At 64.5% G+C, this 14,505-nt stretch overlaps 2 protein-coding genes across 8 annotated transcripts; one reads left to right on the top strand and one right to left on the bottom strand.

Annotated features, from left to right (window-relative positions):
• Window positions 1-968: 968 nt before the first annotated feature.
• TIMM10B (translocase of inner mitochondrial membrane 10B) lies at window positions 969-2,867 on the bottom strand. 2 transcript variants are annotated; one of them, XM_068930990.1, is made up of 4 exons: window positions 2,647-2,867; window positions 1,866-1,961; window positions 1,515-1,695; window positions 969-1,195 (listed from the first exon to the last, which is right to left on the bottom strand). In XM_068930990.1, the coding sequence occupies exons 1-4, from the start codon at window positions 2,680-2,682 to the stop codon at window positions 1,188-1,190; spliced, it is 321 nt and encodes a 106-aa protein (XP_068787091.1). In that variant the 5' UTR covers window positions 2,683-2,867; the 3' UTR covers window positions 969-1,187. The 2 variants fall into 2 exon arrangements, with proteins under 2 accessions (XP_068787091.1, XP_068787090.1); XM_068930989.1 differs by lacking the exon at window positions 969-1,195 and having other exon boundaries at window positions 1,278-1,695; window positions 2,647-2,773.
• Window positions 2,864-14,180, top strand: ARFIP2 (ARF interacting protein 2). 6 transcript variants are annotated; one of them, XM_068930983.1, is made up of 10 exons: window positions 2,864-2,982; window positions 7,038-7,145; window positions 7,345-7,453; window positions 7,888-7,944; window positions 9,366-9,476; window positions 10,655-10,770; window positions 11,056-11,277; window positions 11,607-11,764; window positions 11,904-12,078; window positions 12,477-14,180. In XM_068930983.1, the coding sequence occupies exons 2-10, from the start codon at window positions 7,047-7,049 to the stop codon at window positions 12,630-12,632; spliced, it is 1,203 nt and encodes a 400-aa protein (XP_068787084.1). In that variant the 5' UTR covers window positions 2,864-2,982; window positions 7,038-7,046; the 3' UTR covers window positions 12,633-14,180. The 6 variants fall into 6 exon arrangements, with proteins under 6 accessions (XP_068787084.1, XP_068787086.1, XP_068787087.1 ...); XM_068930984.1 differs by having other exon boundaries at window positions 2,899-2,982; window positions 6,951-7,145; XM_068930985.1 differs by lacking the exon at window positions 7,888-7,944.
• The last annotated feature ends 325 nt before the right edge of the window (window positions 14,181-14,505 follow it).

The raw sequence follows: 14,505 nt of genomic DNA, 5'->3' as shown, positions 1-14,505 counted from the left end.
TGGCCGCCAAGGGACACAGGAGGGATATGGGACACGGCCTGGCCGCCGAGGGACACAGGAGGGATATGGGACACGGCCTGGCCGCCGAGGGACACAGGAGGGACACGGGACGTGGCCTGGCCGCCGAGGGACACAGGAGGGACACGGGACACGGCCTGGCCGCCGAGGGACACAGGAGGGATATGGGACACGGCCTGGCCGCCGAGGGACACAGGAGGGACACGGGACACGGCCTGGCCGCCAAGGGACACTGGAGGGACACGGGACACGGCCTGGCCGCCGAGGGACACAGGAGGGACACGGGACACGGCCTGGCCGCCAAGGGACACAGGAGGGACACGGGACACGGCCTGGCTGCTGACGAAGGCGGCCAGGGACACCGTCCCCGGGGGACAGACTCTCGGGGCCCAGCGCGGCCCAGCCCGGCGCACCTCAGCCCCCGCCGGCCGCCGTCGCCGGGGAGCCGCACGGGGAGGCCCCGCCCCGACCCATGAGCTCCTCCCCGCGCCCCGCCCCGCCCCTGCCAGCTCCGCCTCGCGCCTAACCCCGCCCCTGGGCCACAGGCTCCGCCCTGTGCCCCGCCCCGGCCCGGCAGCCTCTGCCCTGCACCTGTCCCCGCCCCCGCAGGCCCCGCCCCACCCCAGCGCCCACGGGCTCCGCCCCTGGCCCCACCCCCACAGGCTCCGCCCTGCGCCTGGCCCTGCCCCACCCCCACCCTAGCGCCCACGGGCTCCGCCCCCGCAGACCCCACCCCGCAGGCTCTGCCCCGCCCCTTGCCCCACCCCGCGGGCTCCGCCCTGCGCCTGGCCCCGCCCCTTCTTCGACACCACGGGCCGAGGCGGGGACAGAGGAGGGGGCCGGGCGCGCAGCCCCCGCCCCGCCCCTGCGGCAGGGACCGTCCCCCCCGCCGGGCGCAGCGCGCCAGCGCTCGAGGTCTGCTCGCCCCGCCGCACGCCCACAGCCCGACATTCGCGATGACTCTTTTATTAGGACCGGGAAACACCTTCCCAGCAGTAGAAAAGCTCCAACTCTGCAGCACCAAAGGAGCTTTGTTGTTAAGACAAAAGAGTTCAGCTAAGAGCCCTCTTGGCCAGAACCGCAGCACTAGTTTTCTCCCTTACTGCCTTCAGTGCCAGCCGTCGGTCTCAGCCCCAGCGCCACCAGACACTGAACGGATGTGGCCGATGTCAGGAGGCTGTTCGTAATGCAGATGCATTAGAGGATGTGGACCTGCAAGGTCTGGTGTTGGTGCAGAGAGGATTCTACCGCTCCAGACTAGCAGTAGCAACAGCGTGTGGAGGCCCAGATCTCACTGCACTGCCCACAAGTTACTTCTCACACTGGTAACACAGGGCCCAGATCCAGCCTGCAACCATCCATCCCACCACTGCTGTGAGAAGGCAGGGCCCAGGAGTTACAGCTGTGCTATGTGCCAGCATCTGAGGCTCCTTCTGTGGCTCCACCAATGCCAGAAGCCACCTGCAAGTCAGGCTGGGCATCAGGGCCCCCAGTACCTGGGAGGGCAGGCGGTGCCACTGATACTTCCTTGGCAGAATTTGCAGACGTCTGGGCTGCACTGGCCTCGTAGTCCGAGGCACGGCGCTGCACAATGGAGGGCATAAGCGCCACATAGGCACTCATGAGGCGGTGGTTGGAGTGGACCAGTTTTCCAGCACAGCTGTCCAGGCACATCTCCTGCAGGATGGCGAGGTGTCAGCACGGCAGGCGGGCTCCTCATCAGGGGCACGCGCTGCCTCTCCCCACAGCCCCTCCAGCCCATCCAGTGCTGTGACGCGAGCAGGAAACCAGCACTGCAAGACCTGCGGTGCTCCAGCCGCCCGAGAAAGGCCCAACGCTGGGCTCACCTCATGCTTGGTGAGCACGCGGTAGTTCAGGTTGGAGACGCAGCGCCGGAAGCAGAGTTCAGTCATCCGGTTGTAGACCAGCAGGAAGTCCCGCAGCTGGAAGAGCAACAGCGCTGGTGCACGCTCACCCTGCTCAGGGTCTGCCAGTGTCCCAGGCCCCCACCAACCCCCTGAGCATCTCGGGGTCCCCGCCCAGCACTCGAGCGCCCCGGGGTCCCCACCAACCCCCTGAGCATCTCGGGGTCCCCACCCAGCCCCCGAGCGCCCCGGGGTCCCCACCAACCCCCTGAGCATCTCGGGGTCCCCACCGAGCCCCCGAGCGCCCCGGGGTCCCCACCAACCCCCTGAGCATCTCGGGGTCCCCGCCCAGCACCCGAGCACCCCGGGGTCCCCACCAACACCCTGAGCATCTCGGGGTCCCCGCCCAGCACTCGAGCGCCCCGGGGTCCCCACCAACCCCCTGAGCATCTCGGGGTCCCCGCCCAGCACTCGAGCGCCCCGGGGTCCCCACCAACCCCCTGAGCATCTCGGGGTCCCCACCCAGCACCCGAGAACCCCGGGGTCCCCACCAACACCCTGAGCATCTCGGGGTCCCCGCCCAGCACTCGAGCGCCCCGGGGTCCCCACCAACCCCCTGAGCATCTCGTGGCCCCACCGAGCCCCCCAGCGCCCTGGGCCTTGCCACTCCCCGGGCCCCCGGCCGAGCTCCTGCAGCCCCGCAGCGCCCCAGGCCCCACCCGGCCCCGGCCCCGGCCCCGGCCCCGGCCCCGGCCCCCCTCACGCTGCGGAGCTGCTGCTGCTCCCCGCTCTGCTCCATGCCCGCACAGGCACTTCCGGCCAGGAGCAATGACACAACTTCCGGTCGCGCCTGTCACCTCCGGTGTTTTCGGAAGCGCCGTTCCTCTTGGGGCCGCCGCTTCCGGGGATCAGGCCATTTCCGGCCCTGTTCCGCCCGGCGCTGTTCCCGGTCGCCCCCTGGTGACGCCACTTCCGCCCTGCCTCCCGGCGTCCCCTGCCCGGGGTGTGACGTCGGTTCCGGTGTGTGCCGGGGCCGAGGCGGATCGGGGCTCCGGCGCCTCCGGGGCGGGGGGACCCGGCAGCGGCCGGGGCGGCGCAGGTGGGCGGCGGGGCCTGGGGCCTGGGCCTGGGGCCTGGGGCCTGGGGCCTGGGGCCTGGGGCCTGGGGCCTGGGGCCTGGGGGAGCCGGGGGCCGGGACCTGGGGGCGGGGGGCGCTGTGTGCTCGTGGACAGGGGGTGCGGGGGGGGGAGTGGGGGGAGCGGGGGGCGCTGTGTGCCCGTGGACAGGGGGTGGGGGAGTGGGGGGAGCGGGGGGCGCTGTGTGCCCGTGGACAGGGGGTGCGGGTGGGGGAGTGGGGGGCGCTGTGTGCCCGTGGACGGGGGGTGCGGGTGGGGGAGTGGGGGGAGCGGGGGGCGCTGTGTGCCCGTGGACAGGGGGTGGGGGAGCGGGGGGCGCTGGGTGCCCGTGGACAGGGGGAGCGGGGGGCGCTGGGTGCCTGTGGACAGGGGGTGCGGGTGGGGGAGCGGGGGGAGCGGGGGGAGCTGTGTGCCCGTGGACAGGGGGAGCGGGTGGGGGAGCGGGGGGAGCGGGGGGCGCTGTGTGCCCGTGGACAGGGGGAGCGGGTGGGGGAGTGGGGGGAGCGGGGGGCGCTGTGTGCCCGTGGACAGGGGCTGCGGGGTGGGGGAGTGGGGGGAGCGGGGGGCGCTGTGTGCCCGTGGACAGGGGCTGCGGGGTGGGGGAGTGGGGGGAGCGGGGGGTGCTGGGTGCCCGTGGACAGGGGCTGCGGGTGGGGGAGTGGGGGGAGCGGGGGGCGCTGTGTGCCCGTGGACAGGGGCTGCGGGGTGGGGGAGTGGGGGGAGCGGGGGGTGCTGGGTGCCCGTGGACAGGGGCTGCGGGGTGGGAGAGTGGGGGGAGCGGGGGGTGCTGTGTGCCCGTGGACAGGGGGTGCGGGTGGGGGAGCGGGGGGTGCTGTATGCCCGTGGACAGGGGCTGCGGGGTGGGGGAGTGGGGGGAGCGGGGGGTGCTGTGTGCCCGTGGACAGGGGCTGCGGGGTGGGAGAGTGGGGGGAGCGGGGGGTGCTGTGTGCCCGTGGACAGGGGGTGCGGGGTGGGAGAGTGGGGGGAGCGGGGGGTGCTGGGTGCCCGTGGACAGGGGCTGCGGGGTGGGGGAGTGGGGGGAGCGGGGGGTGCTGGGTGCCCGTGGACAGGGGCTGCGGGGTGGGAGAGTGGGGGGAGCGGGGGGTGCTGTGTGCCCGTGGACAGGGGGTGCGGGTGGGGGAGCGGGGGGTGCTGTGTGCCCGTGGACAGGGGCTGCGGGGTGGGGGAGTGGGGGGAGCGGGGGGTGCTGTGTGCCCGTGGACAGGGGCTGCGGGGTGGGAGAGTGGGGGGAGCGGGGGGTGCTGTGTGCCCGTGGACAGGAGGTGCGGGTGGGGGAGCGGGGGGTGCTGTGTGCCCGTGGACAGGGGGAGCGGGGGGCGCTGTGTGCCCGTGGACAGGGGGTGGGGGAGCGGGGGGCGCTGGGTGCCCGTGGACAGGGGGAGCGGGGGGTGCTGTGTGCCCGTGGACAGGGGGTGCGGGTGGGGGAGCGGGGGGCGCTGTGTGCCCGTGGACAGGGGCTGCGGGGTGGGGGAGTGGGGGGAGCGGGGGGTGCTGTGTGCCCGTGGACAGGGGCTGCGGGGTGGGAGAGTGGGGGGAGCGGGGGGTGCTGTGTGCCCGTGGACAGGAGGTGCGGGTGGGGGAGCGGGGGGTGCTGTGTGCCCGTGGACAGGGGGAGCGGGGGGCGCTGTGTGCCCGTGGACAGGGGGTGGGGGAGCGGGGGGCGCTGGGTGCCCGTGGACAGGGGGAGCGGGGGGTGCTGTGTGCCCGTGGACAGGGGGTGCGGGTGGGGGAGTGGGGGGAGCGGGGGGTGCTGTGTGCCCGTGGACAGGGGGTGGGGGAGCGGGGGGTGCTGTGTGCCCGTGGACAGGGGGTGGGGGAGCGGGGGGCGCTGTGTGCCCGTGGACAGGGGGTGGGGGAGCGGGGGGAGCGGGGGGCGCTGTGTGCCCGTGGACAGGGGGAGCGGGGGGCGCTGGGTGCCTGTGGACAGGGGGTGCGGGTGGGGGAGCGGGGGGCGCTGGGTGCCTGTGGACAGGGGGTGCGGGTGGGGGAGTGGTGGGGTTGTGTGCACCGCTGGTGCGTGGGGCTCCGTGCTGGGAACTGCAGCGTGAAGGCATGGCAGATGCCTGCCTGAAACAGCAAGTGCCTCCAGGGCAATCAGGGCTGACCTCGGGGGCCGCTGTGCTAGCGGCACGGCTGAGGGCACCACAGCTGGGTGCTGCTGCGCGTTACATCTGTCCCTGCTGCCCACTGGGGCCAGGAGATGGTGCCCCGCTTCAGGAGGGGGCTGGGGATGTGTCTGTGGGGCCACGGCCACCCCATTCACCCAGGGGAGAGCCCAGTGCCAGGTGCTGTTGGGTGGTGTTGTCTTTCCCTGGCGCTGCAGCCCCTCCAGAACAGAGCGACTGCCTGCTCAAGGGAAGCCCACAGGGCTGGGAGTTTCCCAGGGCCCAGGCCATGTTGCAGGTAGAGGTTTGGCTCAGAGAGATCAGGGAGTACTGCTGGAGTTGCGTGTTCTGCCCTTCGTATCCTGCTCCCTGTACTTGCTAAGGCGTGTTCGTGTTGGGTTGCTGCTAGGGTCAGTGGTGACTCCCACTGTTTTTGATATGGGACCAGATCTATAGAGCTCTTGTCAAAGAGCAAGTGCCAGTGCTGGTGGGTCCCTGCGTGACTGGAACCATTGTGCTTACCTGGTGCTGCCTGGCCTCAGGCCCTGGCTGCCGCAGCGAGGGGTGGGTGCCACCCAGGTGGAGCGTCCTGCCTACAGCTGCAGGGCAATCAGGACTGCTGGGTCCGCTCTCTGCCTTTGCCTCTGCCGTTAGTTGACTGTGAGTTGTTTCTCTTCCCAAGCTGTAGTTTCCCTGCTCTGGAGCAGGCTCTGGAGCAGGAGCCATGGTCACTGTTTGAGGGCTGTTCTGAGCTACAACCTGAGGGCAGGTGCAGAGACCACTAGATATGAGCTATACGGTACAGCTTTCGCTGTGTAGCCATTTCACATGACAGCATGGTGGAGGAATGTGGTTGGAGGCTGTGTCCTCTGCATGCACGTTTCATCCATGCTGGAGCCCTTTCCTGTGGTGTCCAGTTCTTCTAGGTGTTGTTTCCCTGTCAGGCAGCAGGGAGCTAACGGAGCGTAAGGGCTCGGAGCGTAAGGGCTCGGCTCGGAGGTGTGCTCAGGTGCCTGGCGCTGCCTGCACTGGAATGTGCTCCGACCGGTCTGTGCACAGCACTCCCGAGAGAGCCCGTTGTTCCAGCAAGGTTTGTTCCTGGCTCGTGGCCCCCTCTGCCTGGGTCCTGCCCCCACCTCGTGGATGGGCTCTTTGCTGCCCAACCACTGCTCACTCCTCTGACGCGCAGCCCTGCCTGACTGTGGACGTGGCTCTTGGCTCTGTTTTCCTAGGCTCTGGGCCAGCAGCTGCTGTGCTGTGAGGTCCTGGTTGCCCTGGGGCAGCCAGACTCTGCCTCCCAAGCCCGGGGACAGGACTGGCTGCAAAAGAGTGGTGAGGGGAAGGGAAAGCACTGTCCTGTTTCTGAAATGTGAGAGTCGTGGACTGATGGAAGGGCAGAGGAAATGCTCCAAAACCCAATACACAATGGGCTGGTGGAATTGAATGCTACTGCTCCCGGATGCTGAGCGGGATCTGGGACTGTCTTCTGCAAGGCACACAGCCTTCTTCGGGAGCTTTTCTAGGAGCAGAGGAACTGCTGGCAGGGCCAGGGTGGCATGTTTGGAGGGGCCGCTGTCTTGGAGGAGCGCCTGCGCTCAGATAGGCACTAGCTGCTGTGGTGGGACCTGGGTGGACCCTGGGGACTGCTCAGTGTGCGCAGTTTCTAGTCCTGCTGTGAGTGTAACAGGGAACTGCTGCCTGGTGTCTGCTAGCTGCTGTTCAGTGCCGTGCAGCTCGGCCTTGTCTTTTGCCCTGCTGGATCCTGGGCTGAGAAGCCCCAGTGTTTTCCTATGTTGAAACCCCAGGACCCCTGTCCACCTGAGGGGTGGTGGCCGTCTCTGCCTGTTCCCGGGGTTCCTCCAGCTGCCAGCAGAGCATCTGTGTCCTTGCAGGCCCTGACGATGTCGGACGGGATCATGAGCAAGGCTGCCACCATGGAGATCCCCATCAGCAGCAACGGGGACACGGGCAGCCTGCCGGAGGATGACGGCTTGGAGCAGGTTTGCGGCTGGGGCCCATCAGCAGGGGTCAGGACAGTGACATGCTAGACAGCCCAGATGTTGCTCTTCTGGCTGCTGTGGGGCAGACAGGGCCTTAGCACTCTCCCAGCTCTGACCCAGTCTTTCCATTGGGTCTGTGTTTCTCTCTGAGGCTAAATGCCCTGTTTCTGTCCCAGCTCTGTGCACTCCTCTGTTCTAGGACTTGCAGCAGGTGATGGTGTCAGGGCCCAACCTCAATGAAACCAGCATTGTGTCTGGCGGCTATGGGGGCACTGCTGAAGGCATCATCCCCACCAGCGCCATCAAAGGTAGGTTGAGCCTCAACGCAGGTCTGCATAGATGGGGCTTGGGGAGCAGGGGAAAGATGAGTGCTGCTCCCCAGTTGGCAGAGGAGGTAGAAGGGAATATCTCCTCCGTGGGAGAGGAGAGCACAACTGCCCTTGGAGCTGTCCTCTCCTTCCCTATTGGGCTCCAGGAGCCTGCTGGGGAGGGAGGTGCTGCTTAAGCCTAAGGGAATCCTTCCCTGTGGGCCTCGGGAGCCTGGTCCCCAGCCCTGGGTGCAGCCCCATTGGCGGTGCTGGGTGGGGGAGCTGGCCCTCAGTGGTGCCTAGCAGAGGACCCCGTGCAAGGGTGCGTGGGTAGAAGCTCTGCTTCAAGCACAGCCACATCTGTCCTGGGCTGCTGCGTGGGCTCGGTGGAGTGTGTCCCCCTCTCCACAGCCCTGATGTGCGGTTCTGTCTAGGCCCAGCTGTTCGGTATAATGCCTCCTTCCCTGGACTGTTGCTCCTCCCGGCACAAGGTGGCTCCTTCCCCTTTTTGCGCGGTGGGCATGGGGCTTCCCTGATGGGCTGGTGCAGGTACCTGCACCCTAGCACAGCTGTGCTCCTCTGAGTGGGTTACGGGAGTGTCCCTGATAGAGCCTGTCTGCCAGGGAGCGGAGGGGCTGCCACCCCACTAACTGCATTCTTCTGGCTGCTTCACACACGTGGTAGCTGATAGGGGAGGCTGCAGAGCTGCTGTGGGAGGGCCTGGGCCACTGACACTCCTGGCTGTCTTACAGGTGTGGGGCCTCCAGCTGAGGAGGGTCTGACCCCAGTCAGAGAGGGACACCTGCCTGGGTGGGTGGCACTGGGGCAATGGGTTGCAGCTTGGAGAATGTGGGCTTTGCACTGGGCTGAGGCAGGTTGTTGGGCTCTTGGGTTGTTCCCTCTGGTGTGAGTGGAGTGGGGGCAGTTCTGATATCCCACCACTTCTCCAGGTCCTGGGTGAGTGGGGAGGTCAGGAGATGGGCCGGTGCTGGCTTAGGCTCACACCAGTTCTGCCATAATGACTAGCATAATGACCTGCAGAGGGAGGACAGGGCCAGGTAACCGTGGGCCCCAAGCTCCTCACTTATTTCTTCTTTCTGCTCAAACCAGTCCCAGGGTTGTGGATGCTCCTGACTGCAGGGCATGGCTGCAAGCGTTTCACCCTTCCCAGGAGTGGTGTCCATGGACAAGCCCCATGGCTCAGGCAGGGCCTTGCTGGTTCCTAAGCCCTCTGGGAAGCTCTGCCACAGGCACAGAGGACAGTGATTGCCCAGTGGGTCTGCAACAAGCACCGGTGGTGCTGTGCCGAGCCAGACTGAGATAGTCAAGGCACTCTGGGAGAGCCGCGTCTCTCACCCTGTCTCCCCTGTGGTCCCATTTCAAAAAAGTCTCTGTGTCTGAGCTCTTGGCCAAAGCAGGTCTTCCACAGCAAATCAGCCTGTTTGACTTCAGGCTGTTCTGTGCTGTGCTGGGCTTGAACAAGTGAATTTGCACAGGTGCAGGGGGCATGCATTTGCTCAGTCTACTGTGCTGAAGAGCGGCACAAGTGGATGGGAGAACAAGGTGTGTTCAGTGGTCGCCATCCCTGTGTCTTCACCGCTCCTGGCCTGAACTGCTCCCACTCCCGTCTCAGTGCTCTTGCTGGCTGGCCTGGCAATCCTAGCTGGGCTGATGGGACTGGGAGGGAGCAAGGAGAGGGACCTGGGTGGCATTGAGCTTCTGGTGTGGGAGCTGTCTGTCTGGTAGCCCGGCTGTGTCATCTGATTTCACATCACACTTTCATCTCTCATCTGCTCCCATTGCTCTTCCCTGCTGCCATCCTGCCTGAACACTCATCCTCTGCTGTTCCTGCTCCTTGTGCCATTCCTACCACCCCATCTCCTCTTGCCTCTCTCTGCTCAACACCTGCCAGTCCCTCCATTTCCAGGCTGTCTTGTCAAACCTCACTCACCCCGAGGACCATTCGTCTCCCCCAGTGCATCTGCCGCCAGCAGGATGGCCAACCAGGCCAGTGCTTCAGCAGGTACTGCGGCTGCCCCGGCCCCCTTGCTGATGCTCCATGGCCTCTTGAGACCTCTCTGCCTTGGACTTGGGCTCTATGGCCCTGGTTTATGGTGCCTGGTTTGTATTGGGGCTCCTCGGACCACCTATGCTTGCTGTGACCTGGCTGCAGCTCCAGCATAGCTTCCTGTATGCAGGCAGACAAGTCCACAAGGTTCCCACCACCTGCTCATAGGAAACATGCCTTCCCTAGCATATGCAGTAAGGATTTTGGTCCTGATGCTGCAGGGGAGAGGATGGCACTGCTAAAGCCCTGAATGTCTTGAGGGTGAGAGCTGAGTCAATGCCTGGCCATGGGAGATAATGCCTGCAGCAAGGAGCCCATCCATGTGCCTCCCCCCGTGGTGCTGCTGATTTCCCTGTCCCGTCTAGCTTGCTCAGTGTGGAGATGGGGTTGGGCAGCATTGCACTGAGAAATGCGCGAAACAGTCTAGCGCAGAAAGTGTTAGAGCCTCGCTCTGCTAGACTAGATGTGCCTGGGCTGGGAAGGGAGCAAAACAGGGGCCTGGACCTGTCAGCGCGCATACAGCCAGTACCTTCTCCCACACAAGCAGCAGCCATGGCTGCTGCTTGTCAGGGCCTTGTTTGGGACCTTTCTGGAAGAGCTCTAGGACCACATTCTCTCCTGAGTGCACAAAACATCAGGTCTTCTCACTTCTGAGCAGATTGGGAAGCTTGCAGCATTGGAAGAGTCTGGCTAGAGCCTTTTGTGTTGCCCACTTGCGCTCTTCTCTGCTGGCAGGGGTGAGCTGCTCCCTGCCCCAGGGTCTAAGTGGGAGCAGGATGGCCAGGATTGTGCTGAAGGCAGCCCAGGTAGCAACCTCACAGGCAATGCAGTGGACGAGGGCAGGGCTGTGCAGGGGGCGGATGGTGCCCTGGAGCATGAGGTTGTTTGGCTTGTACTTTGTCACGTCCTGATTTGGCCCTGTGGGGAATCCCACACCACCTGTAGTTCTAACCCTTGGGGAGCAGCCATGGTGGCCAGCTGTGAAGGGACCCCTGCTTTTGCGTGAGCAGCCTGGCTGGTGCCCTCGCAGGAGTAAGCTGGCTCACCTACTCACCTATTTTGAGCCTTACAGGCTCTGAGGATTGTGCTGCCCTGCTGAGCTGGTGACGCGTGTGGGGCTGTGTGTGTTCCAGGCTCTGGGCTGCACCAGCCCCATCCCAGCCCAGCCGTGGGAGGAGAGGAAGTTGTCCGTGGTATTGCTGTGGAGAAGTTCGACATTGTCAAGAAATGGGGCATTAACACATACAAGGTGAGCTGCTTTCTGGGACCCTGAGGACGGCCTGGCTCATTGCAGAGGGACCAGGCCTTGCAGCAGGGCAAGCTGGAGTTGCAGGTGGGCCAAGTCCCTGCGCAAGGGATTGAAGGAGCAGCTCTTCGCAGCAGGGCAAGAGATGGGGAATGCATCTCAGGATCTCATTGCAGATTTCCCAGGGACAGGTCTGCAGTTCCCTGCTGCCCTAGGTAGCAGGGAGTGCTTCCTTCCCATCAGCCAAGAACACAGGCCCTCCTGACGTCTCCTCTCTCCACCCCGCAGTGTACCAAACAGCTCATCTCAGAGAGGTTTGGCCGGGGCTCCCGCACAGTGGACCTGGAGCTGGAGACGCAAATCGAGCTGCTCCGGGAGACAAAGCGCAAGTATGAGTGTGTGCTGCAGCTTGCACGGGCTCTCACCAACCACTTCTACAGCCTGGTGCAGACACAGCATGCCCTGGGGGATGCCTTTGCGGACCTCAGCCAGAAGTCTCCTGAGCTGCAGGTATGCCCTCTGGGAAGATTGTGCCTGCCTTGTCTCTGCCTGTGCTGCAGTGTGCCTTCATCCTATGGGCAGGGTTAGCCCTGGGGTCTGCCCCACAGCCTGACCAGGTTCTCTGCTCAGCAGCACCCCCGCATGCATGAGGAAAGCAGGAGGGGGTTGAGGATAACTGCACTTGGTAGCCAGAGGGTAGGGGAGAGTGTGAATGACTGTCCCAGCACTTCTTTGGGTACGAGTGGGGCCAGGCTGATTCTGAGTGCATGGGAGGAGAGAGCAGGGACAGCAGGCCTTGCCCAAACACAGACCCTGATTCATCTTCCTCCTCCTCTCAGGAGGAGTTTGGTTACAATGCAGAAACGCAGAAACTGCTCTGCAAGAATGGAGAAACACTACTGGGGGCAGTCAACTTCTTTGTCTCCAGCATCAACACACTGGTGAACAAGACCATGGAGGACACGCTCATGACAGTCAAACAGTACGAGACAGCCAGGTGAGAGGTACCTGGGGCAGAACTGCAGCACAGGCCATGACTAGGGTTGGGTTGTTGGCAAGTGTCGAGGTTCTCTGGGGGGTGGGGGGGGGCGGTTGTGGAGGGGTCACAGTGTAGTTCTGACTCTGTCCCTGCGCAGGCTGGAGTATGACGCGTACCGCACGGACCTGGAGGAGCTGAGCATGGGCCCACGGGACGCCAGCACCCTGTGCCGGCTGGACGCAGCCCAGAGCCAGTTCCAGAGCCACAAGGACAAGTATGAAAAGCTGCGTGCTGATGTGGCCATCAAGCTGAAGTTCCTGGAGGAGAACAAGGTGAGAAGGCACGTGGGGCTGGGAAGGTGCCATGGGGTGTGTAACAGGGGTCTGCCGTTTGCTCGTTTCCCTTGGCTATGTTGCTGTGGGCTGAGCAGCCTTGCAGCCTTGTGGCTGAAGTATGTGTTTGAGTGGACAGCGCCTGTGAGGCAACTGGGAGCCCAGAGGGGAAGGGCAGGTAAGCTTCCTTCTCTGCCTGCCTTTCACTTGTGGCTTCTGCTGAGTGGCCTTCTCCCAGCTTTCAAGGTTAGCTGTCAGGAGCTGTTGGCAGCAGCTCTGATTGCCTCCTTGTGTGCTGGGCGGAGGCAGTGTCCCTGCTCCCTGCCGCTTCCCACCATCCCTGGGTGCCAGACAGCAGGGCCGAGTCCCTGCACGCTGACTCCTCCTGCTTCCCCCAGATCAAGGTGATGCACAAGCAGCTGCTGCTCTTTCACAACGCCATCTCTGCCTACTTTGCTGGGAACCAGCAGCAGTTGGAGCAGACCCTCAAGCAGTTCAACATCAAGCTGAAGACCCCAGGTGCTGAGAAGCCCTCCTGGCTGGAGGAACAGTGAGCCACCCCAGCCTGCCCCACCTTGTGCTCTGGACGGGGAAACCATGGACCTGAATTCTGACCTCTGACCGTTGGCGCAGGGCCAGACCGCGTACATGAGTGGTGAGCGGGGGACGCGGCCTCGGCCCTGCTGCAGCCCAGGAACCCACCTACAGGGCAAGGGGGGCCCTGGTTTGGGGGGAAATGGGAGGCTCTGAGCAGGTTCCTGGTGCTGCCTGGGGAGAGGAGCCTGGAAAGGCTGGGGTTCCCCCATCCTGCATCTCCTCTTTGGGGCAGAGTCCAACCCTGCCTATTTGCCCTCCCTTAGTACAGACCCCTCAGCGACACAGCCAGGAGCCCTCCCTATCTCCCCGGTACCTGAAGAGGTAGCAGACACCCTCCCTCTCTGGGGTGGGACACTCCAGACCCTGCCACACGCCTCTAGGGGATGGGGTGGGATGCTCCGCGGCTCTCCCACCTCACCTCCCCTTTGGGGAAGATGGGGTTTGATCCACATGTCCATGCCTGCTTCCCTTGCTGGGCTCTTTCCTGCTAGCCCATGATCTGACTCAGTGGGGGACTGAGCCAGGCCAGGAAAACCCCTGCCCTGTGGCAAAAATGTTTATTTTCAAATGAAGACGAGGCTACAGAGGGATGGCATCAGGACTCCTGGGTCCCGTCCCTGTTCCCCTGAGAGGGGGATGAGTTGTGGGTTCCAGCCTCGCTGTAGCTGGCAGCCAGGACTCCTGAGTTCCCTCCCCAGCTTTGGGTTTTCTCCATTTCCCTCCCTAGCTGATCTCTGGTGTTTCACAGGCAGCTGCAATTCAGCTGCTCTTGCACTCCGTCTGCCAACTAAGCTGGGGTGGTGGCTCCCCGCTCCAGCCTCACACTACACTCCCTTTGTGTGCGCAAGGCGAGGTGTGCCTGGCTGTCTCCCAGGCCCCAGTATTTCCATTTGCACTTCCCATGTCCTCTGGCCAGGGCAGTGCTCACCAGGTATGTGGGTGTCACTCGAGGCAGTGGCAAGTCTGCAGGGCTGGTCACTAGTTTACCGGAGAGGGGGCTCGGCACACTGCTGCTAGCGAGGTGTGGGGGGCTCATGGCTCGCTCTGGCCAGGATGTGGATCCTCCTTTCACCACCCCGACTGCTTGGGCCCTGAACGGTGGCCCTGCTTTTACCCAGCACCTGCAGGGACTCGACCCCTGGCATAGGAGCTGTGGGGACTCAAACCAAGGACCAAATGGTGGCTGTGTCCTGGGGCAGGTGCATGTGCATGTGTGTGTTGAGAGGGGTTAGGGTGTGCGTGCCATGCACAACAGGGCTTGGGGTCTGGCCAGCATCCCACATGTGTGAGAGCTTCGTCCTGCTCCAGCTGATCGTTGCCTCTAGCCCTGGCCACATGCAGCACTTGGGCACTTTCTCCTAAGACGAAACAGTTTGTTTTTCTTGCTAATTTAATCCCTGGTAATTTAATGTCTGGATCTGACCCCCTCCCTTCCCCGGTGAAGGTCTGACCCCCTCTTCCCTCCCCACTTCTGTAAAGATTCCAGAATAAAACGGTACAAATCACCTGCACGTGTGGAGCTGTGGGCATGGGTAGCCCTGGGTGTGGGCCGTGCCACCCTGAGGTGGAAAAGGGTTGCTGGGGGGTGAGACTGGCGGCTCCTGATGGCCTCATACCAATCCTGCTGCAGGCTGGAGGTCAGGCCTTTGTGGTTGCCCTTCATGGGGCTTGAGCCAGGAGGGTCTGGGTGAGGCAGAAGTAGTGATGCCCTGAATACAGAGGGACATCCCATGGTGCCACGCACTCTCCCAGCCCAGCTGCAAGGGGCTGTGCTTCCACTTCCCAGAGGTTTCAGGCAGCCAGAATAACGGGCAGTTGATCCCCTCTCAG

Source organism: Struthio camelus, chromosome 1 (assembly GCF_040807025.1).
Source record: "Struthio camelus isolate bStrCam1 chromosome 1, bStrCam1.hap1, whole genome shotgun sequence".
Classification (NCBI taxonomy): Eukaryota; Metazoa; Chordata; class Aves; order Struthioniformes; family Struthionidae; genus Struthio; species Struthio camelus.
Note: the sequence above shows the minus strand (reverse complement) of the source record. Positions and strands in the feature narration are given on the sequence as shown.